The sequence below is a fragment of the Vollenhovia emeryi genome, unplaced genomic scaffold, assembly GCF_000949405.1.
Source record: "Vollenhovia emeryi isolate VEMERY1.0 unplaced genomic scaffold, V.emery_V1.0 DF939122.1, whole genome shotgun sequence".
In the NCBI taxonomy this organism is placed as follows: domain Eukaryota; kingdom Metazoa; phylum Arthropoda; class Insecta; order Hymenoptera; family Formicidae; genus Vollenhovia; species Vollenhovia emeryi.
Window position 1 is genome coordinate 2,707,298 of NW_011967244.1, and position 27,828 is coordinate 2,735,125.

At 46.0% G+C, this 27,828-nt stretch overlaps 1 protein-coding gene across 1 annotated transcript in view; it reads left to right on the top strand.

Moving 5' to 3' along the window:
• The window catches only part of LOC105569969, a 48,181-nt gene extending 20,763 nt beyond the window's left edge, over positions 1 to 27,418 (top strand). Inside the window, exons 3-7 of the mRNA XM_012026854.1 lie at positions 20,733 to 20,875; positions 21,199 to 21,501; positions 25,330 to 25,866; positions 26,091 to 26,477; positions 26,813 to 27,418. Coding sequence (XP_011882244.1) covers positions 20,733 to 20,875; positions 21,199 to 21,501; positions 25,330 to 25,866; positions 26,091 to 26,477; positions 26,813 to 26,989 — 1,547 coding nt within the window. The 3' untranslated portion in view covers positions 26,990 to 27,418. The remainder of the gene's footprint in view (positions 1 to 20,732; positions 20,876 to 21,198; positions 21,502 to 25,329; positions 25,867 to 26,090; positions 26,478 to 26,812) is intronic.
• The last annotated feature ends 410 nt before the right edge of the window (positions 27,419 to 27,828 follow it).

The window sequence follows — 27,828 nt, forward strand, 5'->3', positions numbered from 1 at the left end:
TCGGGCAAAAAGCTTTGCGGAAGCGATAAAGATGTGCAAATCAGACCCACGTGTGGCGGCTCCTCGCTCTTTCTGAAAACCTCGGACAAACTTATACCTCCAGTACCAAAAATGAAATCCTGATCATTGCAACGAAGTCATCGAGAACACCGACGCCATTCGGTCGCTTCTGCGTTCGGATGGTATTAGACAAATAATAGCATTGTCGATGCTCTCCTGGTCCCTCGGTAAACAACTGGTTTATCGAAGAACCGACCACTGAATGTTAATGTTCTTAAAAGAAGAACTCTCTACTATCTTAGAAGAGAAGCGCAGCCATTATCTTTTATTCCCTAAAGCCTAATCTACATTGTGCTTTCCGCATCTAGAAGCATTCTGTTTTATATAAACATATCAAAACGCTTTGAAAAATTTGCCGACAATGCACGATTATACAATGTATAATACGCAATTGATCAACTTGCACACATTTTTTAAATTTATTGACTGCAAAATAGAACGTTTCTCGACGCAAAGAGCACTTTGTGTTAACGTCATCGTTGTGACTTGGAAGAGTGTGTTTCACACGACTCGCATACACATCTTTAGGTAGTTATTTCGTAAGATCATTTGTGTGAGAATTGCCTCAAATTTTTACAGTTTACTCTTTACATTAATACGTGCAAAATAAGACTAATTAAATTAAAACTGACCGTCTCAAAGTTCTAAAAAAAAGTGTTAAAGTTTGTTATGTTACACGAAATATTACGTGTAAAACACGTTAAAAGTATTATTACATGTAACAATATAATTCGTTGTGATATTATTACACGTGAAATATTATTTATACACACTATTATGTGTTAAACTATTAATATTTGCGTTTGCAAACGCAAATGATGGCACATTTTTTTTAAGCTTAACGACGAGTGAGATTCGTATGGGAAACAAATATGTTATAAAATAGAACGAATAACTGGAAAAAGATCAAAATTATCGACCGTTCCGTTTCGACAATATAAACAGTTGAAACTGAAAAATTGGAAGAATTATGTATTATAGTAGACACGAGTGTATTGTATAAGAGATGTGCCAGCGCCTCAAACTATAATCTTTCGAATCTATTTTATTGTATATTACGTATTAATCGTAAGTGTATTCTTTAGAACAATATTGCATCAAGACATACCATTGTCATGATTGAGTGGTTCCTGTCTGGAAGAAACTTTTGAGCATTACGGTCGCGAAACTACCTTAAGGAATAATATAGACAATTAAATTGTTGACATAAATCTTATTACAAATAAATTTATCCCCTCTTTCGCAAGTCACATAGAAGCAGGGCGTCGCAAAAAGCGAGATACAGAGATGAATTTTCTCCGAACGTGTTCTATACGAATGCTTATAAGCATTTGTCCCGAAACGCCTCCGTTTCAAATTCCGGGCAGACTTTCAACTTGACTACCGTACGAGTGACGCCACTTGACATTACACGAACGTTTATGATACTTGAACCCGTTCCTTCTCGTGTCTCGTCCGTCCACGTCGACGCCCGTAAAACCTTGTCGATTCGCGCGCACGTGCTACTTGAAACACCCGGACTCTCCCGCATGCACTTGTCAGCGTTCTACCGAACGGGCAGTCAACCCCGAATGTTTCTTTGACACCCCCGTCGCAACACGTCGTTTCCTTCCCGGTCCTTTCCCCGTGTTATGCTCCCCTGGCACGGAGAGGTCACACGGTGGCCTTACCCACATTCTCATGGGATATCGTGGGGAGCCGACAGGGATGATGACCCGCCATCATCCAGCAACAGGCACGCGGATGGGAGACGAAATCCGGGGCTTGCGTAGGCAAGCAAAGCCGCCAACGATTTTGAGTGGATATACAGTTAGAGCGGTACCAGGGCGGCAGGATACGGAGGATCCCTCGGCCCAGGATCCTCGCGGGCGGGCGAACGCGCGCCCCGGCCTGGAAAACTTACGTCATAGTGTCCTGGTGGCGAAACCTCCGGTAAATCTAGAATTCTAGACAAATCCGCCGAACGGAAGTGGAGGAACCCGCTAATCTGGAGTCTCGCGCGTCGCTCGGCAACTGGAGGCGCGTCTCATCCGCGCCGGGGCGGGCGAACGCGATCTTGAATGGGCTCGCGAGCGGGGCTGTCGCGTGGCGTAGGGACGATGCTGAAATACGACGTGGTCCTTTTTATTGCTGCACTGCGATATTTCACGCTGTTTGCGAAACAGCGCTACATCATGCGATCCCGTAAATCCTCGAGCATTTTTTTGGGGGGGGGGGGAAAGTATTAATTACACGCGCGAAGCCGCGGCCGGTGTTAATCCGCGCTGATCGTTTCCAGGAGAGCATCGTGCGCCAAGTCCAAGAACAATTTGTAAAAAAATAAGTTAAATTGTGACAAAGGAAGTCTAGGGGTGAATTATGTATCTTGCAACGTAGTGAAAATGCTAAAAGTGAGCGGCTTTGTCTCTGGCTAAGGGGACAGAGAGAGGGACAAAGCTACTCACTTTTCGCATTTTCACGTCACTGTGGCACAGTTTTTTATTTTCTAGTTTAACCAGAGGTCAACTCTCCGTCTTTTTTCATATTATTATCTAAGAAAAGACAGAATTGACTAACTTCTAGTTAACAGTTAACCGGAAAATGAAAAACCAGGCCTGTGAGATGCAAAATGAACCCACTAGTCTCGGCGAGAAACGACGACTTGTGCCGATGCTGTTTCGTTTTACCTGGAAAGGTCAAGTTTGACCTGTCCGCGTTTCCACCTACGCAACCCTTCCATCGAGAAATCTCTTTTTCGCATTTTCACTACACTGTGGCCCAGTTTTTCATTTTCTAGTTAACCTAACCAGAGGTCGACTCTCTGTCTGTTTTTATATTATTATCTAAGAAAAGACAGAGAATCGACTGACTTCTAGTTAACAGTTGACCAGAAAATGAAAGACCAGGCCTGTGAGATGCAAAATGGACCCACTAGTCTCGGCGAGAAACGATGACTTGGGTCGATGCTGTTTCGTTTTACCTGGAAAGGTCAAGTTTGACCTGTCCACGTTTCCACCAACGTAACCCTTCCATCGAGAAATCTCTCTTTTCGCATCGCCGTCGCAAAATCGCGCTCCCGTGCGGTCGATACGAGAGGCGGCGGATACTCGGGACCGGGATGAGCCCTCGGGTGATCCTGCGCCATTAAGAACAAAGGCGCGAACAGGCGTCGATGCGTAATCATGAACTCCTGATATGAAAACGCCCTAAACTCCGTCTAAATCCGGGATCAGCGAGGTCTCGCCGGCAGTTGTCCCGGCCGCGCGTTTCTTCCGCCAAGACGCCGCGGGATCCGTCGTCTATCCTATAAGATCCTGGTACAAAAAGCCCTTCGAATTCAACGGAAATCTCGGGAGCGACCGGCGATCCTGCGGCGCATAGTACAAACTTTCGATTCCTTTTATGCTTCCCTGCTGACTTAAGGACTCGGGTATCCTTAGAAAGCTCGCTAGAAAATCTCGATGTCCTTTTCCACCGCACCCGCACAGCGTATTCAAACGAAATCGCGAGGGGAGGGAGGGAGGACTCCGGGTATTCTTTCGGAAGTTCGAGTCGCGCACCGATGTCGACGGCGGATTCATTAATCAGGGAACCCCGTATCGTTCGTCGGCTAACTTTGATCCTTAGCCGATTCCTCATCTCCTTCCGGGGTAAAAATTGAACGGTGATAAAGAGCGAGGCGAACCGCCGGTCGCGGCTAATCGACCTTGGTGAAAGTAGCCGTTAATTTTTACCGCGGACTCGATGAACTCAACGTCAATAATCGTCTCGGGGAAGGCGCCGTCGTTGTCGTTTGCAAATAAGTCAACTCTTCCTCGAATTAATCCCCGATCCTGGAGGTGGCCTCGAAATAATCCGAGATTAAAGCTCGCGCGACGGCCCGCGAGCGATGGCGGCGATGAAAGAGTAGCGCGCGTAAGCAAACCTCGGGAGCGGCGGGAGAAAGGAACTCGGCGCGAAAAGAAAAAGGACGGAACATGATCTTAATTCCGTCGAATGGGGGACCGTCACAAATCTCGATCTTCCTGCTTAGCCCGTCGTGGCCGGGCCGAATAAAGGGACAGGCCCGTCGCAGGGAGGGACGGAGAAGGAGGGATGGGAAATAATTTCACTCGGTCGAACTGGTTAAGATTCATAATTTATGATCTTGGCAATAATCCGCGGCGGATGGAAAAGCGTGGGGACAGAGACGGAGACAGAGAACGGGGGGATAGAGGGAGAGAGAGAGAGAGAGAGAGAGAGAGAGAGAGAAGGGGTGAGAAAGTATATGCGAATGAAAAAAAAAGAGAGAGCGGTAGGTAGGACTTATCCTTTGATCCAGGATTTATTTAACTACGGTCCCAGCCCGGGCTTATCCCGGGGGAGGTTTTAACCATCAAGGGGGCACGCTATTGATTTTTAGCTCGAGGGGGATTAAAAGCGCACTTTCGTAACACTATACCGTTGCGCACACGGACAACGCCGTGTGCCGCGGTGCGCGATTGTCATCGATTCGGCGTGTCGAATGTATGGAGAACGGCGCGGCGCGGCGCGGCGCGAGTTGAATTAATCTCGCGCCGTTCGCCGCGAGACCGGGGTCTCGGGCTCAGCAGGAAGAGATTTTCTTCGTCCTTGGACGCCGCGTAGCCGCGATAACGCGGCCCGCGCCGCTTATTGTAACGTTTGAAATGTGCCCGGCGCCTGCTTGACGGTACAGAATTTCGTGTCTCCTTCGAAATCTCCGCCAATATTTATCGCACTTGTGATTTTACATCGCGTTATCGCATCTCGGCTCTTCAGCGCGTTATCGGATCCGCGAACGTAATTTTTGTTTGCCGTCGTGATTCCGAGCGTGAGTTGTAAAATTTTTCTGGAGCTCACGAATAAACTGACGCCGCGTTAAATGCGGAAAGATACGCGGCGCTCGCGATTTAATTGTTAAAAGATTCATTCCCTTTACATCACTCCGAATATTCTGCTATTGATAATAGCGCGGTGTCGGAACACTTTCAGTTCCGAGAGCGAATACAATGATAAAAGGAATATAAAATAAATTCTTCGAAATGACTCGTGAAATTACGCAGCTGTATATAAAACGCTCTAAATAAAAATCTTAATACTCGCGATTTAATTGTTAAAAGATTCGTTCGCATTACATCTTTCCAATATTGTGCTATTGACAATAGCGCGGTGTCGGAACATTTCAATTCCGAAAGCGAATACAATGATGATAAAAGGAATATAAAATAAATTCTTCAAAATGACTCGTGCATAAAGTTTTATTCTGCCTCAAAGTACAATTTATGCAACCTTTAGGACCAGCTGCGTGTCGCGTTTGAAATTACAGCTGTAGATGATAAAACGCTCTAAATTAAAATCTCGATACTCGACGCCGGAGCGTCCTGAACGTTCCCCGATCGCCGCTGGTAAGAACTGCTGCATAAGAAGACGAAGACGCGATCGACCATGACTCGATCGCGCTATTGAAGCCGAAGTATAACGAAATAATCCGCATGCACGTGCCTCCCCCCGACGGGATGAGCGTGCCTTCGATAAGGGGGAAAATCTGTTGTGCCGCCGGTCGCAAGAAATGATCCGTCACCCGTCATTCCGTCGATCTTCTTCCTCCGGTTTCCCCCCCGTCCGCCCGTGAGCGCGCGTTATCGAGGCGACGTGATTCCTCGCGCGTCATAACGGACGGACGCGTTACAGGGATCAAAGTGCAACGAACGACGACGATCCGCCTGGAAATCCGAAAGTCGCGCGATGTTGCATCGCGCGCGCGCGCAGGGGTTGATAAAAAAGCCCGCGGCTTACGCGCGAGAGGCGCGTATGTACGTACGCGCGGAGAGCCGATCGACGGCTTTAGAGGGAATACACGTCGGTTATCTTCACGGGTCAGCGGCCACGGGTGCCGGCTTAATCTTCGGCCGAAGGAAGAGGAAGACGCAGGAGGAGGGACGCCGCGCGGCGAAAGAGAAGGGTCTCCGGCACTTATCTTTATCCGCCGTTCTAACGACCGCGCGAGGAGTGTCGCTTGCCTATCGTCGGCTCTGCTAAGAGTCGATTCGAGACGACGACTTAGCGCGCGGCCGATTAGCGCGCGCGTTTTAATCGCCGATAAGGGAACGAGCGAGCGATTTCCTCGGAGATTTCTTCCCTGATCCCTTCTGTCCGCGCCGGTGTACATTGCGCGTGGCTGGTCGCCGGAAGCACCCATGACAATGACGTGGCAACGGGAAAATGTCGAGAGTAAAAGTAATTACAGCGCGGACATTTCTCCGTACTCTCTGAGGTTTGGGGGTGAAAGTGGAACCGTGGATATATTCACGCTATTGGAGCAAATGTTTGCTCTATTCGAGTATCATTTACTCCGTTAGAGCGAATATTTTACCCCGTTGTCCTATTTTCGCTCCAGAAACTCTATGCGAGCCCGTAACCGTTCACTTACGCCGGAATCGGTAAAAATGAAATACAGTCAACTGTTCCCCTCACTTTTAACGGTGGGCAGAAGCGTCGAATTGATTCACACCGAGATGTTAGTTGAGATGCAATAATCGTACGTCTCTGTTACCGAGAAACGTGCGTTACAGCTGCTCGCGGCTACCGTGCTGTACGATATCGCGCGAGAGTAATCTTGTAAATCATAAGAATGCGGCAGCTGGGACAGATAACTCGTGCACAATTGAAAGAGCAAGTGGATGCAACATTTGCAGTGATTTAAGTTTATCTGCTTTAAAGTTGAATTGATGTGCGTGATCGCTGTAATGTGATTTAATATTCCATATAGTAGACGTCCCTTCGTCGCGGATTAGGTCCATTAAACACTATCGCTCCATTAATCTGATAGCACTATGCAATACAATTGGAAATTATAATTAAGCCGTAAACATTTTCCTAATTCTTTTTCTCCAGCGCTCTATTCGCGAAAAACCGCGTCTCTCTCTCTCTCGCTGTCTTTCTCTCTCGTGTTCATTGCGGCCCTTGATGATTTTGCGCGATTTTATCCGGCGTTAACATTTTCGTAACATTCTCCATAAATGAAAAGAATTTCGGGACGAGAGTACTTTTCAACAGGAGCGAATCGTTCCCTTCCGTTTCGTCGGCGACGAAGCGGCCGGGGCGCGTTTCGCACGCGCGAAATTAATCGCGGCGGTCTATTGTACAAATACGTCGGCGTTGCGTGTATTTTTGCGTTAACGCTTCTAATGATTAAAACGAAACGCGCGGCGCGGCGCCTGGAATAACGATCAGGTGCAACCGGCCGAATCGTTACCGGCTAGCCGGGCTGTTGCGTGCGTCCCTGCGAGCACGAGCTGTGTAAATCGTATTAGGGATTATTGCACGATCAAAAATATCCCCCGTAGGATAATCCCCGAAGGTGGTGGCGATGTGTTGGTGGCATTAACTCCAACGTGTTATATCGCGATGCGTGTAGGTATACGGCGATCCCGCCGACCTCACCTTTCCTCTCGCTCCGCCACCCTCGTCAACCTCTCCTCGTCTCTCTCTTTCTCATCGTGCGTGTCTCCCTTTTCTCTCTCTCTCTCTCTATCTCTCTCTCTCGTTCACCCTCTTTCTCCTGTATGTTACCGCGCGCGAAAGCGTGTGCGTGTACGTGTACCGCGCGAAATCGTGTGCGTTCTGCTCGCCGGCCTCCGCGAAAATCCACGCCTCTGCATCCTGCTTTCGATTTATCTTTCTCCTCTTTCAGACTCGGGGCAGGTGATGTCGCCGGGAGGTACTTCCCAGCCGACCGGCAATAATTATTAAAACATTGAGAGCGGCTAAGCGACAAGTAACTTGAGTCCACTAGCAGCATTGTTTTCGAGATCGATCGCTGCGGTTTTGACTGCAATAAGTGCGCGGCGATGGTCGAAGTAGTGGCATAAATCAAATCGAGGTGAATTAAGTTAATTAAAATTGCGCTTAATTATCTTGACACGACGGTTTGCTGTCTTTATCGTAAAGCATCTGATTTTCACAGAGATATTTCTATGAGCTTGTTAAATATGATTTATACGCCATTGTACCGACCGCAGTCTCGAAAAAGTGTAGAACAGCTAATTATGTTTATACCATTAGTGGAAATTACTTTATTAATTTATCAAGTATGTAATAATAATCAAGCGATATTTGCCAATGTTGCACGATTAATGGATAATTATGGACGTGAATGTTAGTTTAATCACCGCGAAATCGCAACTATCAAATCGGCGTTCGAACACAGAATAAGCGATAAATGGCAGAGAAGTCAAGTACGGAAGTCGTAAGGAAACATAGAAGGGTAGGGACGTAAATACTAAGCTATTCTAATTATTCTATTATATATCGAGTTAAAATTTGCTCGCTGTAGGTTGATTGTGTCCTTAGATGTTTCCGATACGGTTTGCATTCCAAAGGACCGAAGAAAGGACGCAGATTAATTAATGAAGATCACAAAGAACAAATGACGAGCCAACCAATAGCTCGTATTAATCCTGCGATTTTCGTAGACGCGCGATAGGTTAAATGAACGGATAGAACTTGACTCGAATGCCGATTAACGCGAGTCCGCTCTCGCGGTCTTAGAGATACGACATCGTGCAATACATTATCAAAATACATTATCAAAATATATAAGGAGAGTAAAGAAGTTGTACGGCAAAGGGAGGCTTCTCATAAGCCGAATTGTCGAATTGGCTCCCTTTTTAATTATCCCGTCGAGGATCACGGGGATGAAGCCGCGCGACTCGCTGGACTCCATTGTGCATTCATAATGGTCGGCCGGGAGAGAGCCTTAATGTTCTAAGGCTCTTATAAATATAAATATAAGGCGGCGTCTCTCACAAGGAGCGTCTTCGTGTTGCGCACCGACGGCGGCCACGACGTCGGCTCGCCGGCGAACGCCGCACGGCTTTGCCGCTCCGCGTCTATTTTTAATAGGATTTGTTAACTGGCGCTGCATGTATACATACCGAATTTTACATAGATGGCGATACAATGCCGCCCGCTATCGCGCCCGCTTTCACAGAATTTCATTTCGGGAGAACGCGTTGTCTTCTCGGCTAATCGGATCGCTAGATCGCCCTCGATATCAAAGCTTCCGGCGACGTTAATTAATGCCATTATTATTGTTTTTTAATTCACGAAAAGGTTTAATATCGCCAGTAGTTCAAAACCGATGATGTGTAATTTTTGAAACGACCTGCACTGGCCAATGTTTTTATTTAAATAAAACGACGTTTCCGTCCCAGATTTGAACCCCTTTCAAGTAATCTATTCACACAGTTGTTAATGATCTCACATCGTTCGTTTGGCCAATATCGCTATGTTCGTAAGATATTAGTCAAAAAAATTGATTACACTCTTTGGTTGCAGGGTGCAAAGTCAGTTGAGGTTGCATCGTTAATTGTTAAACACAGGTAAAAGTATCAAAAGATGTGTGTTGGACGAGAGATCAGATTGAACTGATTCAGCGATATTGGCCAAACGAACGATATGAGTTCACGAACAATTGTGTGAACAGATTACTTGAAAAGGATCCAAATCTGGGGCCGAAACGTCGTTTTTTTTCTTTTGAATAAAAACATTGTCCAGTGTAGGTAGTTTTAAAAATTGCACATCGTCGGTTTTTTTTTGTTACGGAAGACTGACGTTTCGTTGAGGAAGGATCGATTTCGAAACACCGGTAAATTGAATTTGTACGATAGCCACGCCAGGTTTCGTGACGCGACCCTTCTGTAAGACACGTGTCCGCGTTTTCCATTCCGTGAAGCGCGGCGCGACTATTAAAATGATATTGACAATGACCGCTACTTATCGGCATTGTTCGAACGCGAGCGCATTACGCTCGTAATCATCATTAATTATTATTTAAAGTTTCGCCGGCGACGATTGGTACTCCGGGAATCCATTTGTCTTCCGCTCGCAACAGCTGCGTAGCTGATTTTTGTTACTTTCTTTTTCAATTCCGCGTATCACGATATATAGAGAGAGAGAGAGAGAAGAAGAGAATGAGAAAGGGAGTAGCGGGACGCGCATTAATCACTTGCTGAAACATCATGCGGGTTTTCGCGCCCGTTCGCGGAGCGCGTCGCTGCGCGCATACGTAGGCCGATGCAGATCAGCGAAAGGCATTAGCATTCTTTCAGGGCGCTTATTGTCTGGATATCTCGGTTTGTAACGAAACGACACTGCGCTAAACAATTCGCGTAGAGGAAAGTTCCCTATTATCAAACAGGCTTCTGCGAGATAGCGGACTTTCAACGTCCAAATCCAATCACAAATCATTTTTCGCGACGATTACGCGATCCAACAATGAATTTTCCACTAAACCGGGAATGTTGCTTGCCGTGTACATCGGCTGCAACAATCCATTTCGCAAATTATCTTATCCGAAATGGAACTGGCGTATACATGAATTTATCGTCTCTATTTCTTTGAAAATATTTTCCAGCAGAAATACACTCAAAAATTGTACTCTTTCCGTGTGTTGGATGTGAGACGGTCGTGTACATGTACGATACGTAGTGCACGATGTGCAGAAACCTATTGAACATTGGGAGCTCAAAGCATTTGGAGTAATTCATAAATTTTTAGATTTATTTTTGCGGCAAATTTATTTCTACATGGGCAAATATTGGAATAAATACGCTTAACGAGTCATCTAGCTGTTCTCTAAATAACAATCTAGCTTGTTTCCCGATTGTCACACTTTTGTCCTGAAGACTAGTTAAGGAGAGCTCCTTGGTTTAAGAGTCTGTCAATTTTACCCTAAAGAGATTTCACTTCAGGAGCAATAAATTCATGGTGGAACCAATAGACGATGCTTGTTAATTGAACGAAAACCCCACTATCTCATGTTAGTAACTTTGTCTTATAATAGGGGACTTTTCTCTTTAGTTAGTGATTCCGTCAACGACATTTTTCTAATTTTATTACGCCTTATAAAATGCTCGGCAACAGAATGGCGATCGTGGAAACGACTGCAGAGAAACACAAGGATGTATCTCCGGGGAATCAATATAACTCGGCCACTTCTTCATGCTTACAATGTTCAATTTCCAGTATCGATTAGAGTTGTTAATATACCGAGGAACAAAGACGCGAATGGCGTCATCGAGAAGACCGATAATTCTACAGAGCTGCGGAAAGCTAATTAGAAATTTACGGAAGCACGAACCGTTGAACTGCGACTGACAGAAACGCGAATGGAAAGCAGCCCCTTCGCGCGAGACGCAGAGACAGAGCGGAAGACGACGCGCCTCGTCGCCTTCGACGAGGGCAGGACAATCCTATTTCTTTCTTATGCAAAATCTCCGTATGCGTAGCGTGTTAAGGGATTAAAAGTCTGCTCTATAGGGTCAGCCGGAGGCTTACAAGGCCTAACAAGATTAGCCTAAGACGCCGAGTCCGCATACCCCGAGGATTACACATTATGTATTCACCTGGATGTATTCGAACCGAGATCTAGTTCGAGTTCCCCGTCACGCGTATAAGAAAGCGCAAGTCGGCATCGTGCGTGTGAGCGGCCGGGCTTAACGATCGCGTCTCGGTACCCGGTACGAGCGATCCGTTGCATCGAGCCGATTTCGGGTCGTCGGGGGGCGAGAATGGACACGCGGCCAGGGGGATCTGCGGCTCTTCGGATTGTTAGACGAGATCGAAACGACCTTCTTACTGTGGGCAATACTTGTTATTAAACTTCATTACGTAATGTCTTCTTCTCCCTCGTATATTGGGCTTAAAGGCTGTTTTATCCAGTTTGTTCTGATACCTTGAGCATTTTGGTTTTACTTCATCTTCGGTAGCTGCTAACCTCCATCCTGAAGGACTGTACCCCTAAAGGGGTATGTGTGCAAGGTACTCTCGGTGGTTACCGCTTCCCTCCGAGAAGTGGCGTCCGAAAAAACCAGCGGTGTCTCCGTGGCTGGTTTCAAACTCGGGTCTTTTCGTTCATTTATTTACTGAGCAGCGCGCATTTCTCTGCGCCACACTCGCCGCATTACGGAACGCGATAGTCTAAAATATTTTAAAGCAAGATTAATCGAGGTAAATTGAGGTAAAGGTAATGAAATTGTGCCTCGACGCTCGCCGACAAGTACACGTATATTTGCACGTACACTTTCTATATTTAGGCCAGCAAGTTTACGGTGATCGATGACACAGAAAACTCCTTGAGATTGCGACATATTCAACGTTATTCGTCAACGTTCGCGTTGCTGGGTTGTGCCATGCGGACTCGCTCGCACGGAAATTGCGTGAAAAGACGCTATACTTGGCCGCCCGCGACCCCTGTTCCGATCTGTCACGGTTTATCACGCGGGCCGAAACATTTTTCCGTTTCGCCGGGGTCTGACATAATCTCCTCACCGGGCGTGGAAATCGCACGCGACTCTCGCAGGCGCGTCTGAATGTATTGTAATAATAGAGCGCGCATATAGAGCGATCCTATAAGAGCGCCGGAAAAGAGAGCAGCGCCGAGGGGGAGTCTTATCTTCCCTGGTCGGCTAGAACTCTATTTCGAGGCGAGATACGCGAGTCTCGACGGCTTTTAATGTCTTTTCTCTCTCCGTGTTTTGATTAAGAGAGCGGGGCCCGGGATATGCTCCGCGATCGCGGCAAGAGAGAAAGAGGGAGAGAGAGAGATTTGCGTCGGAGCGGAGAGACGAGATGCGACGAGAGAAGAAAAGGCGGGAGGAAGAGAGCGCGCTTTGAGTAATTGTCCGCTTGTAACTGTCAGATCGTCAGAAGCTGACTGCCTTCGGGAGAACGAAGATCGAGATAAGCCACCTTTAAATTCGTCATGACGAATCGTAGACTCCGAAAGAATCAATTTCTCCAAAAAAAAAAAGCAAGGCAGCTGTATTTTATTGCGCGTATCTATTGCTAAACGCTATGGTTCATCATCGGGACTCGATTAACGTTTAAACGGCGACTTTTGTTACTATCGCGAGGAATTCGGGAACAAAAGGGTTGCCAGGATTGCGGGAGAACGCCGTTGAATTTCAGCCGCGACCTTCGTGACCAGGGTCGAAGAAATAGGAGTAAGAATTTCCTTAGGCGGATACACCGCAGATACCGGGCGAAGATGGTAGGAGTAAGTGGTGGTTTTGGCAAGGGGATGTTCTGATGCGATTTCACGCTGGATTTGCCTAAGATCTCCGCTAAGGAGCCCTTTAACCCTCCCCTTTTACCCTTCCCCAGGTTTCACCCTTCTATCACGAATCCTCTGCTCTAGTGGCTGCCGTTTTCCCCGCTCCTCCTACTCTCGCTTCCTCACTTCGATCCTTAGTCACTCCCCGAAGAAACCGTCCGAGATTACGTGTCTTAGCACAATGTCGCTAAAACGTCGTCATTGTTTAAAAGAACCATCCGGCAGTCGTGTTTCAATTAACTCCTGCGCTCCGAAATGCCGCCGCGGCTCGGAGGGGAAATAGCGCGCGTGGCGCATTTTGCCATGCTTGTCGTTTGTTCTTGCTAGTTACGTAAAAAGTCTTTGAATTAATTAAAATTCCAATTAATTGCCGCTGATAAACACAATCGTCAGGGAGCCGTTTAACGTCGGCGATTTCACCATAGCGAGACGTGTGGCGTACGTTACATCAGATCGCCGCGAAAAATGCAAGTCACACGGAGCGAGTCGCCCCGCGGCGCACGTCTTGCACCCCGTAATCCCATGACGCCGCCGCGTACACTCGCGAGCTCGTTTGATCTCACTTCTCGACCTGTCCCCGACCAAGTCGATCCAGCTAAATATTTCAGATCGGTCAGAGCGACTGGAATAGCCAAATCCGTTAGTATTCCTCGGCCAATGGGAATTCGGGTTTTGCTTGAGACCCTCGTGGATTAGGCGCCGGTGCCTCGTTGCGCGCATATCCGTGTTTTAAGGACGCGTGCACGCCGCCGTGGATGTGCCCGATGTCTTAGTGTCGGCCCCATTCCACGTATATGCAAACCCTCATGGCTTAAGCTAAGGCTAAGGCCGAGGCTCTCCCCCGGGATTACTACGTCATTCTGCAGGACTCCTCCGGTCGCCGGAAGGATCAGCTCTCTTCCTTCTGAGGATTTCGCGCAGGACTCCATCCTGTTCCTAAATCAGCTTGTCAGACCGAGTCATTGCGCGCCGTTTCGTTCTTATTTCATTTGCGCTCGTCATTATTGCACCCACGACATTGCGGCAGCACCAGCGCAAAGCACATGCGCCGGGATCGCTCTAATCTGGAGCGTTTGAGCTGGTACTTCTAGTCTATTCTTCCATCCGTCTTACTTTATCCATTGCACTCTCTAAAAGCCAATCGGTGGATTATCACTGAAAACAGTCGATATTCACCGATTCACAGTTACAAGAATAGCTCTGAATTAGTCACTGCCACACTTCTAACTGTTTCCAGTGATAATGCACGGACTGACTTTTAGAGAGTAAGTCTTATTCGTTAATGCCTGGACCTCAGTTTTGCCAGGATTCGCATTTTCATCATCTTTATTCCCATCTATGCATCGATTAGTTTCAGGTTGTAGTCGACACAGCTTCTATAGAAGTCTGTGGTAGTACATGTAGCCTGAAACTCATAGCGAATTCGGTTGCTTGGACTATTGCGCACCGAGTGCACACTGAGGCTTGTTCACAGCCAATTCTTATACTTAAGGATGGTCTTAAATATCTCTTGAAATATTTCTTAATCAGTAAAATAATCCGTGTAGCATCCATACGGGTCATTTTTTGGCTAAATGCTCTTTGAACATGTATTTAAGACAAAGTTAAATATAAGAAGATCGACTATAAACCACCCTTAGTGTGCACTCGGTGCACACTAGCGCAAGCTACCGAATTCGCTATCAGTGATTTGTATACATGAGAAAAATGCTGATAAGAATGCAGGTCCAGGCATTTAAATTATTTCTTCAATTCGCTATTCGAAAGATTAAGTTCCTTGCTTCAAGCTTAGAATTGCCATATGATAGACAAGTTCTTTGGTGAAGTATTCAAATTTACAGGAGGAAGCTATTTGTAACGAACGTTTACAGTTGAATGAAACAAGCTTAGTTTTTATTAGCTGATATTAAGATTGCGTTCGATTTAATCGTACATAGACAAATTCTACTTCAAATATTGTAAAATTGGATTTAGGTCTCCAGGTCTTTACCAGACCCAGTATATATGTATAACTGTATAAATTGAGATATTATCCCTTGCCCCCCCCCCCCCCGTCGTCCCCATAAGCTAGAACGCGATATGAGTTCTTAAGTTTGGTTGCAATAAATATGCTAATACAAAGATAGGTCTCTCCCGATTCTGGCGTTAATATTTGGAAGATTGGGCGCTCTCCGGCGCGGCGGCGTTTGCGCCCCCTCCCCTCCTCCCCCACCCCCTGCCGCCGCGACTTCCGCCCGGGAAACTTTTCAGAGTGACAGGCGGTTACGCGTCCCGGCGGTGATAAGAAGTTTCTAGATATTACTCTTCAGAATCCGAGGAATAATCCGTCTATCGCGCGGTGGTAATAGACGACCGGAACCTGTCCTTGGTGCCACCTAAATCATCCCCCAATGAGTTGGCGTTCACAATAACTCGTTACCGAAAATCCAAATTAAGCTCCTTAGCCGAGAAATTTACGAGACGTTCACCCTCTTCGAGGGGGGGGGGGGGGAAGGGAGAACCGCGCCTCGCGCCACCCCTTTCGTCCCGCGAGGCAGTTTACCGAAGTAATTTTAATCTTCCGCACACGCGGGGCACATGGCGGTGCGTGTGCCCGCGCGCGCATAAAACGGGCCGATCACGCGTGTGCGCGCGAGTCGCGGCGGTCGCGCGTGTGCGTGAGGAGCGCAGACGGAGAACGCGTTGGTGAAGTATCGGAGAACTACACCCTTCTCTTATTCTCCACGTTGTATAAGAGCTTACCCTCTAAGCATCTTAGGGCAAGTTTTCACCCTTGCCTCCAGCGAGCGAACGGTACGTTCGCCGAACGAACCGGCGATAACGGCGATCGTGTTCGTCGGCGAAGGGATCGACCGAGTGCATTCTCGATGAATGAGGATGTCCGTTTTTTTTCCCCCCCAGGCGTAGTCTTCTCACCATCTCTCGTAGTCAGTCCAGACACTATTGTTCCAGCCATTGCATGCTTTTGCGACAGTTCAAAAAATCGAGTATTGTCTATTCGTAGTTTATTGAGATAGTGTTTGCCGAAGATCTCGATAATTTCTAGAAGAAATTGCAATTTCGACGAGTTTATAAAAGAGCAACAGTATCGTATGTTTTTTAATCAATTCTAAGGATGTAAAATCACATGTTTTATTGCACGTGAATTCAAGGAATGGCACTCTCTAAAAATCAATCAGTGAATCGTCACTGGAAACGGGGGAATAGTCACGTTAGCTGACGTAAATGCGATGCGAGAGTAACTTCAGATGCTATTAAGATACTTCGTTGGCTATGCGTGATCTAGTGGCTATGAATCGACTAACACTTAGATTTAGAAGGTTTCGTCGCGTGGTCGGTGATCTTATAAGCTAGAAGGTTATCTCATTATGTCTTATCCGTTGTTTTCGACGGACGTGAGCTTAGCGGCACTGAAAGAGCTTAAATTGCACGCGAGCTTACGGACAATGGCGTGCTTTGCATGCGCGAAGCAACGTTCAGCGCTCGAGAAAGCTGGAAGCTATCCAGTATTCGTCTGATCATAAACGACGAGCGAGATCAATCGAGTTCCTCGATCAGGTGAACGTAATGCGTTGAATAGAACGGATGCGTTGGTAAAGTCTCAGCGAGCATTAATTCGAGGACATTAACGGAGGACTCGGGTGACTAAACCGGGATGGACTAAACGGCTTGTTAGCGAGAGAAAAATCAAAACGACGCGGGAGGGCAAGAGGGGAGACACGGGGAAGGAAAGAGAGGGGAAGAGAGAAAGAGGACGGGTGTCGCAGATAAAGACTTCGAAAGAGCCGGTCGCTTATCTGTAAAGACCGACATCCGCCGGATCAGCCCCAGATACCGAAACCACCCACACTTTCCTTCTGGTGCACGCGCTTAGGCTAAGTTCCGAGGACGGAAGCAGCCGACTTCCAGGGATCGCGAATTCCGCCGCACGCCGCAGCTGGGCGCAGATATCCCGATGGCGCGATTCGTTTCTCTGGAACATGCAAACTGCAAATTGGGTTTTTCGGGATCGGCCCGAGCGAACGGGCGCGGGTCAGCGGAGAAGAATAGCGTTATTCGGACGAGTTGAACCAGGCTTCGTAGCCTGATTCGATTTCGAGAGATTAAGCCGAGTCGTCTTGGATTACCGAGTCATCAAGACGAAGAAGAAGCCTTAAGACTAACGGTCCCTGGATGCACTGAGTTTGCGCTCTTCGGTCGTGGTACTTTAGATAAAGATGTCAAACGAGCGATAACTTTCTTATATCCTTTAAAAACTTGTATCATTTTTCCTGATAAGCACGAGTACAACTCGTGCTTGGGTGGCTGATGCATTCACGCATGAATAATAACTTCAAAATTCTCAAAACAACGTTTGTACTGCCTTTAGCCACATATAATGTTGTGTGAACTTATACGTTTAATTAACCCTGGCCGAGGTGATATTTTTTCGCAATAAATTTAGAATAGAATATTTAGACACTACCACCCTGTCACGGCTCTGAGTCCTTTAAATTCTTTGAAATTTGTGTTTAACACATACGAGCCATACTAATTTATTTAATTAACTTATTGTACAACTCACGAAAGTTAAGGACGGTCAACCATTTGAGTGGATTATGACTCTTCTTTCTCCTAAATTGAATATTTAATTCAAGTGTTTAAATACCTAAATAAAAAAAAATCTCAATTCTCAGCCCCATTTTAAGCCAGCGAGAAATTAAATTCACTTTATTCTCCCTCCTCTTCAGCGTTCTGCTTAATCGCATCCGAGCAAGCCGATATATCAACGGAAACGTCACTGTCGATGAATCTAAATGGCGTGTGCTTTTCCCGTCAGTGATTTAGAAAGATCCTCGGTAATCTCGGAGCGCGCTGGTAATCATCTCGCGCGCAGAAAACGAGGGTCGCGATGAGACGAAAGAAATATTCGGTGATTCTTTGGCCGCACCCCCTTCAAATCGCGCTTTCCGTGCCGAACGCGGCCATTATCGCGTCTGTGCGGAGTGGGCGATAGCAGGGTGCCGAAAAATATGTTCCAACTTTTTATCTTGTATCTGCCGCCAGCGCCTCGGCGCAGAACTGAGCGTTCTGTTAATTTGCAAAGTTGAATCTTCCATAATCGTGCCGCGAGTCCGATGCGTTCGGCCACAAAAGCGGACACAATTCCGTACGGAGAAGGACGAGAGGGAGGCGTCATTCTGTAATTGTTAATTATTTTTATTTTAGTGTAACATGTGTGAAACATGTTCTTTAACAGCTTTGCTGCTGATTTATTTTAATAATTGTTCTATCTACGAATTTGATAATTGCATATATTTTTAATTTCTCTTACTTGTACGATTAATGAAGTTAACAATTGTACATGTTTATTTTCGGCGTTTCCGATACTTCTTGACTTTCAATTGCAAATAAATATTGTTCCACAAGAGGATGACATAAGTCAAGTTAGCGATAAATAGATTGCGGCAAAACAACAATACGAGAAATCACTAACGCGAAATGCAAGACGAAGCCGTCATGATGAAAAAGAGCCATCGAGAGAAACTGGTTTCGCTTCTTCAAGGGTTGCTCTTTGGATGAATCTTATCTTTCGACGAGAGCTGTCAAAGACGAAACGGCATGACGCTTCCGTCGTGCGGGAAGATAACCGGAAGCCCGATAGGTTCTGCACCAGAAATGAGAAATGTCTTTGCGGTTGCAGAGATTAAAGATTTCGCGGATGAGTAGTTCCTATCGTTTCCATTTCTTCTTTCGCGCTCCTCACGATGGACTTTTAACGTTTTGTTGATTAACGTAAATAAAAGTGAATTAAACAATTGAAAAATGTACTTTGAACCTAATTTTATTGTTATTAATACACCGTATGGCAGAAAATGCTTTCAATGTATCCATAAATAGAACCGGGGACTCAGTTTTATTTTAGATTTTTAATTGTACAATAAATCTCATAAACGGGCGCTTTCGTGACTCGGCAGCGAGTGTATCGCAGACGTCTCGCGTCGCGACGACGCGTCGGTAATAAACAGAGCGCGTAATACGTCCCCGCGATTAAGTCCTGCGGCGTAAAAGCCCACCTTAAACCAGCTGATCCCGGTACAAAGACGACGCAAGGACGGGGCGCCTTAATGAAAACTATACGTACCTAGATTAAGGTGGACACTGGTCAGCCTTCGGACCCGCCAGATACGACCTGTCTTATGCAACGTAGGGAGCGGGCTCTATGATGCCCGGCGTATTAGATGGAAGTTTCGGCCATTAATACCTAATATCGTGCCGCCGGGCAGTAAATCCTTTGTTGGTCATCTTTGACGGGGACTTAACGCCTTGCTTCAAGAGACGCATTCGACCTATCTATCAATCCGGGTACAATCCAATATGCATTTTGATTAGCTTATCATGTTCGCGAGGGGTGCAATTTTGATATCGACCTACTGTCGCGAGTGTAAATCTATTGTATGAAAAAATTTTTTTATACATCACCTTACTGTAGGGATGTTAGTCTACCGTAGTCCCTTGCCTAAATTTCAAGTTGATTTCTTCCGCGCTGGTTTCCTGACAAAAATGTAGTCGCGCATCCCGGACAACGCGAAACGTACGAGCGGGTCGGTAAACAGAACGTTCAATAATCTCATCGAAAATTTGGTGGTGCTCTTTAATGGCTAAGTGTAGGTACCGTACAACCGGGAATTGTGTGGGTGGAACTTTCCCTCTTCCACCCCCTTCCCTAAAGTCTTTCTTTCACCATCCCTCTCTCTTCCTTCTCGCACTCCATTTCCTCGGTTTCGCAGAAGTCTGGGATTATGACCTGAAGTGGGATAGACTCCCGGACTTAAGTCAGGGTTACACAAGGATCGCAGCTATTGTGCCATCGCGCAGGTCCCATTGTCTCGGGATAGACGAGTGGATCTGCATATGCTTAGCGCCGGAGTTAAACTTCTCTCTCTCCCTCTCGCGTCTCGCATAACCCTCTCTTTCTCTGTCTCTCTCTCTCTCCGACTTCTCTCGGCGATCTTCAATGCGCGCTCCGCGAATCATCCTGTGCCCCTCGAATTTGGATGCCGAAACGCCGAAGACTATACCTATTGTCAGCCGGATGTACAGAAACTAGTGCTTCAGCCGAAGCTACGAGACGATTTGGGGTGTTCATGAACTCGCGGAGCCTTCACGAAGACATCTTTGGTTCTCGAGTTAAATTAATTGGACTTGCTACAACAAGTCTTTATTTTTCGAAAAATCGTAACACTCTTAATACTTAAATAATCATAGTGAGAGGCGTGGGAAATCGGAAAAGAAATAGTTGAAATATTGACAAAAAATAAGGCAATAATGTTACAATACATTACAGGGTTTCTGAACTGAAAGACCAACGTAATTGTATGAAAAATTACATGTCTTGCATTCAGTCAAAATTTTTAAGACAGCCGTGGAATTTTCAATTGAAGATTTACATTACATGCAATGAAGTCACATTCGTAAAATGATGTAATTGTTAGCTAATTTGTTACCCATAGTAAATTTGTTGCTCCATTGTTATCCGTAATGAGAGCGGATTGTCGAGCACGTTACTTCATGCAAACTCTTTTGTCTGTCGCAGCGAAAAATCTGCCGGTGCATTGTGTGGTGGAGACGATTCACAATATCGTGGAAAGCCATGTGAGCAACAGCCGTGAAAAATGGCGGAGTCCCCAAGTGGAGACGGACTCTTACGTTATTATCCCGGTAGCTATGCCCTTTCAGGTAAGAATTACTTTCTTTTATCATATACATCCATTGATACAACATAAATGGTTGCGGTTAAAAAAAATTGAAATTGATTTAGATTACGATTTGCTACTTTTAGAAATGAAATTTTCACGATACAAATAAGAAATTTATTATTTAAATAAAATAATAAGTGAAATTGAATTTAGAAGGAAATTAAAGTCTTTTCCGTAAGCTGTACTGTCCTTCGCGCAAACCAGGAAGTTTTGATAAAGAAAATAATTATTTTGACTAGAATTGTTGTAAGATTTGGACATGAACAAAAAAAATTAATAATAATTTTGCTTTTTCGCCGACAGGATTTGGTGGGCGAGGCGCTTGTTCGTCTGGGATACTCCAGTGATCTGATACCAAGTGCCAGGGGGAGCATCGTCATACGTAACTGGAAACCTCTGCCGATGGAGAAAGTCGCCGATGGACCGCTGCTAACAGTAGGAGACATCCTGGCCGAATTAACGTCAGTGGCGACCTTGAAGATTCAGGTGTACAGATCCAGGCCGCCACCTCCCAGTCCAGCAGCTGAGGTTAGAAACAAATTGCTGAGGTTGCTCCTGTTGCACAGCCATACGCTTCTCGTCTCCGCCGGGTGCCCCTTGGACGAGGTAGGATGCTTTTAATGTTGAAATTTATATCTTCATGGGTCTTAGGAACTGTTAGATATTGAAAAAGAAACGCATGTGGTTGCATCACATTTAATTTATTAAGCACTTATAAAAAAAAAGCGTTTGCAATGAATGCCAGTGGCGAGATGCAAACGAAACCGTATATCTTTTTACCAATGTAAATTATTTTGAATATTAGATCGTCAGTGCTCGTATCCTTGGCATCTGAAAGTCGCAGAATACTATTTTAAAAATGAAACTTCCTCGAGTTCTTAAATGAACGCGCGGCGTATCGCATCTTCTCTATTTTCTCTCATATCTCGGCGCCAGTAAAAAGCTGGTGCGTTTATTTGAAGAACGAGGTTGAACAACGGCGCACCGAGAGAATTTAGGGGCCATTCGGAGGCGAGATCGGAGCAGGGAATATTTGTAGTAAGACGACCGCTTAAAAATGTATAAAATGTAAATCTAGCCAGAGAGTGTTTGTCGTCGGGGCACTTAATCTCATTAAGAAGTCCTCCGGCTCGGTACCCTTGTACTCGGTACCTCCCGTAAGAACGGCAAGTGGTAATCTTCGGTAGATTCTTGCTCGCGGCTCGCTGATCCTCACCTTGAATAAATGCTTTCTTGGTTTCGAGAAGTCACCAGTCGAGAAGTCGCCGCGCTTTTGGTAGCTCTCGTTCCCGTTCGAATAATGAAGCTTCCCCCTCAATCTGGATACTCGTCTTATTCTGGAACATTTTACAAACTACGTCAATAAAAAAACCGGCGAGAAGAGCCGCTTCTATTTCGTCACGCTAATTCTTATTGGTTGTTACAGACTTATATTTGTCTCTTTCCGAAAACCAGCAGAAACGCGTATTTTCCCCGAATCTCTCGATCTTAAGATAACGGAAAAACAGACGATGGTTGCGATTTAACTATAATGAGAGAATTTTATCGCAACACGTCAACGTTTCGCTGACGATTCGACGGTTTCGCAAAGCTGATTCGACAAAAGTTTATTAACGCTGCGCGAACCAGCGCGGCTCTCACTCAATCTTTGGCTCCGTGGGCGAAACCGAGTAATCCCGACTATTCCAACTAACGTGGAATTTTTCCCGCGATGACTTCTCGGGAAGTTTATCCCGATTACGCGATCCTCTCTCGACACAGTTCCCCGAAGATTGAAATAGACGCGCGATTTTTCGGGCTGGCCCGCGCGCGCAGACGTGCCCTTCCGACTACGGAAGATCTCGTAGCGTGTGATAGGATTACCCTTTACTCAACCAAATTCGCAGCCTTCATCAAAAGCCCCCTCGATATCGGTATTGGGGGGAGGGGGAGACGGAGAGGTGCCCCGCCGCCTCCTCCGAGCCGGCATTATCTAAGTGCACTCTCTTTGAAGATCCCGCTACCCGCCCATCCCCGAACTTTAATGCCGCTCACGGTGGTCTATGATTACCAATTTTCCCTGGCAAACGTTTCCTGCTTGAGTTTCGTAGCCCGACGGCTAATGGCGAACCGCTGTGATGGAGAACCGACGTCTCTCGCATAGATTTGGCTTAATCTGACGATGATGCACGAAGACGTGCCGCCGAGCGATTTTCCCTCTTCTCCTTACGTACGGTACTTCCTGGCAATCGTACGTTTTACAAGAGATTATAAATTATATATTTTACCGCCGTGAAGAAAGTCCAAGGTTCCAAAAATTTTCCCGCTGGCGACAAATTTCTTGCAAAGGCAAGGGATATTTTTTTTTCAAATGGGAGAATTGACAGAATATCGTTGCCTATGTCAGGGTATGTTCCTCTATTAATCTTTAATATTGAATTCGAAATAAAATCAGAATTGAAACTTCAGATAAAAATTGTGTCCGTGTTAAAGTTAAATTGAAAAGTTCTGTTACTTTCTACATTGCGCAATTGTTTTATCTTGATGCAAATAATGTTTGTTACAAGATTAGTACCAGTTATTTCTGGTACAGTCGTGACTCAGATGAAGTGCACAATTTGTGGCATTCGGATATATCAAAATTGCAGAGCAATTAGAATTTTAAACAAGCAAAGTCGTGCAAACGAGGAACGCTAAACCACACGTGATTTTTGAAAAGCACTGCGCTCGTATTTCTTTCGGGATAATGGAAAGTTTCGGAAAGGTAATAAATACTTTTCAAGGGGCTCGGGCGTGAAATTCGCATTAATTGGGATCGGCAAACATAAATCATCAGTGTCAACGCGATTTCAGACAATAAAAAGCAACGAAATCTGCTTTGAATCCTATTTAGTTTGAAATGTAGAACAGTGATGTTAACAGACGTCGCCTGATATATCAGGATTAGGGCTTAACCGTATTTATAGCGCGGCAGCGGCATTTGATTTATTTACTATATATTTTTGCAAAATTTTTTGCGTATATCCCGCGAAATTTGATTTACATTTTTATATAAATACATATTTAAAGACTAAAAGGATTACATTAACTTTAATTAAGACTTGACGATTACAGCATCCACTTCCTTAACAAGATAAAATTCACATAAAGTTACACGTGTCAAAATAATAAATATACTGTATCTTATATGTCATGTCATATTTTTAGTTTGATGAAAAAGCTACGGACCATCTGCATTAATAATAGTTTCGAATTTGGTCGACCAATGTTCGTTTCACCAAACGTTTATAATTCTGATGTTTTGCAGAAGAACTATGCTCAATTGCCGTAGCAACAGTTCCTGATGTATGCGCCGTGAATTTCGCGATCTCGTTGCGATCTCGCGGATTGTTTGATCAGGGTCCCGTGATCGCGATTGATTTACCACTGTTCTATGGATCAGCCGATTGCCGCGCGCAATCACTCTTAAATAATAAATACGTGTAAATCAGGCTCTCGAACCGCGGCGCGATGTCGTCAGATAAGCCGGTCGCTCCGCTTTCGACGATGTGCCACTATTTGCCAAACGATTTCTGAAATCTTGAAAACGCCTGTCAAGACTCGCGCCTCGCCTGCCTACCTAGAGTGATTAAGTGCGGTGTCGTAAAACTGAGGCGGATGAGAATTCGAGGAGGTGACTAGCGGGAAGCCGTTGGCGGCCGGATAATTGTTGTCTTGATATCTGACGCTGCCAAGGTGTCAGGGATACGCGACGGATTACCGCGTTATTAAAGTGGCGTCGAGTGCCTGATCTTCCAGCCCGCAGATATATTTGTTCTTATAAATCATCGGCCAGATAAGGCGCGTGTACCGCTTCCTGAGGCGCGAAATTTTCCATAATCTGTCATCTTAATGCCGTGACGACGGTGACGCTAAACGATGTCGCTTCGTAACGCCTGCCTGCGTCAACAACCAGCCGACGAGAGATCGATCGTCGGTAGAATTTGACTTGGCGTAATAAATCCATCCCAGTAGTTTTACTTCCATCTTTGTAGGAGTCTCTTGTTTTCGTCTTGTCTCGAGGACAAAGAGCAAGATGACACGAAGGACTACATTGCGATTATGCAACCATGAATTGATAGTCTTTTAAGAAAAACATCCTTAAGTATTCTTCATAAAAAGGTGATAAAAAGAGATACAAAAGTATTTCGATGAGAAAATATTTCACGTAAAGTGTTCAAAATCAGTCTTCCAGCGCGATATTTACCGCCACGCAACCGAGTTTGTTGCCATGCTCCAATTCGGCGGTCACATCTCGCGATTTCCGATCGGTCAATCAAGCGTGCGTTCTTTTGCGCGGCCTGTGAGGGAGTCCAGTCGTGATTCGAGAAGGTGCTGAACTTTACAGTAAAGCTCAATATGAGCCGGAAGAGTGAGATCTTTGGGGGAAGATCACGTGGCCTTTTCCTTTTACAGATGACCCTGCTGTCCCTCTGTCGAGGAGGCAATGACCTGTCAGAAGAGACAAAGAGAAATTTCGAAACGTGGCTGCAGCAGCAACAGATAGGTCTCGGTATGAACCCGATAGCACCCACTTCCAATCATCATCATCACACGCAAAGTCCACAGCCCGACAGCGGTGGCACGATCGCTCCCAGCGGCGGACCGATCGGACCGCCGCATCCGGCGCTACTTCAGTATTCGCACAAGACCAGGATGAGGACCAGTTTCGACTCGGAGCTCGAGTTGCCGCGTCTCCAGCGTTGGTTCGCCGAGAATCAGCATCCGTCGCGCGAGCAGATACAGCACTACGTCGCGGAACTGAACTCCCTGGAGTCGCGCCGCGGTAGGAAACCGCTGGACGCGAACAACGTTGTGTACTGGTTCAAGAATGCCAGGGCGGCACAGAAGAGAGCCAGCATGAACGGCTGCAGTCCGCCCGGACTCAGCCCGAGGGGCGCCAGTATCGTCAGCGAGGACTGCACGGACGAAGAGGAGGACACTAGGCATCAGGTACGTCCTGTAGAGGAAGAACTGAAAATGTAATTGTAACATTTGAGAGAGGTGCTGGGGATTATTTCAAATTGCTCTCCTCGACGTCTTGTCGTCACAGATATTTTTCTTGAAACGGAGAATAGCAAAAAGTAAAAATCGTGGCTTTTGGAACATAATAATTGATGCATGGACCCTACGAAAAGTTGCAAAGACACGAAGCTTCTCGAACGCTGCGCTTTCAGTCGACATCGGGGTCACCCTGTCCACCGAGCAGTCCACCCGTCGGTCCTCTGTCCTTGACTACGAGACCGGAGGATCAGCAGCAGCCACCGACGTCGACTCCGTCCTCGGTGAAGCAAGAGGACGCGAGGGTGTCCTCCGGTTCCGAGGACGACGAGACCAGGCACACAGGCCCTATCCCGCCGGGATTTTCCTTGGTGCCTAGTCCAATGTTCGGCCATGGTATAATGTACATGTCGCATTATCTGCCGCCGCGCGGACCGGCTGGTTGTCCCACCAGCATGCTGGCCGACGAGAGAAGGAAGAGGAACCGGACGTTCATCGATCCCGTGACGGAAGTGCCGAGATTAGAGTATTGGTTCAAGCGAAGCACTCATCCAAGCCACGCGGTACGTATTAATCGTTAATTTGTCTCTCTTTCGACGGTGATATTAACATGTTACGCGAGAAATTTCTGTCGATTATAATTGCACGCTGGATACAATTACGCACTGAACGCAGCACTTGATTGCGCACAGAAGCGCATTCCGCTTTTACGCGCATTAGTAGAACTTACTGAATAATTAAGAAACGTAGAGTTAGTCGACGTTTAAACTTTCTTGTGTACAACTCTTTTCTAAACAACTCCATTGCTGGATTAGATGGTGGCTATTGGAGAAATTGAGTTTTCAACTCCCACTTTACGGGAGATTCGCCGAAATCAATTTTTACGATCGGTCCATAGCTCATTCTGTCGTACACGGAGGAGCTGAACAAGATGCCCTATCGCCAGAAGTTTCCGCGTCTGGAGCCGAAGAACGTGCAGTTCTGGTTCAAGAATCGCAGGGCCAAGAACAAGCGGCTGAAGATGGCTCTGTTCGAGGGCGAGTCGCCGCAACAGCATCCATATCACGCCGACTAGTTAATTTCCTTAAATAACGCCGACTAGGGACAGATGCGCGAGAGAGGCAGGGACTGCGCGGCACGGAAATAAAGGGAAATCGTTAATCGACTTGTTACTCCTTACTATCGTTGACACGCGGCTTTAACGCTTATTTCAGCCGCACATTCATTGTAATTATCACGTAACAATTAATATAATTATTATGAACTTTCATGAGTGTAAATACGAGATGATGTCGAATAAAAGGTATACGCCACGACAAAATAATATTATTAAGCATCCGCCCTTTGCGCCACGTGCAAATTGGGACGTGTCGGTATAAAAACGGCGATGGTATTTCCAGACGATTAATATTTATCGTTAATTTATGTATTGATTATACCTGGATATAAAGGCAATACTGGAGAAATAGAAATAAATATGGATCGTCTATGAACCTGTACACATTAGATCAGCTTATTGGAATGTTCTTTTTCAACTTTCCAATTTATTACGAGTTCATTTGTCAAATTAGCGAAATATTTTACTTTATTATTTCTAATTCGATTTCTAGGGACACGTCGCGCGACGAGTTTTCTTTCTCGGCGAGTCGCCGTGAATTTTGCAGCTCAAGAAGAAGAACGGATCGAGAGGTAAGAGCTTTAAGAGCGACGTCATACACGGCACGTCTCGTTCAAAGGGCGAATACAATAAATCGCCAAATGGTGTTTCGAGAGTTTCGTAGAGCCTGTAATAGCATATATATGTTAAGCGGACGGTGGTGTGTTCACGCGCGTGTGCATGCAATAGAAACGCGCACAACGATACTGTCTCCAAGTCTACGAATGCACAAAGCGGCCGCCCCGACCGAAATCTCG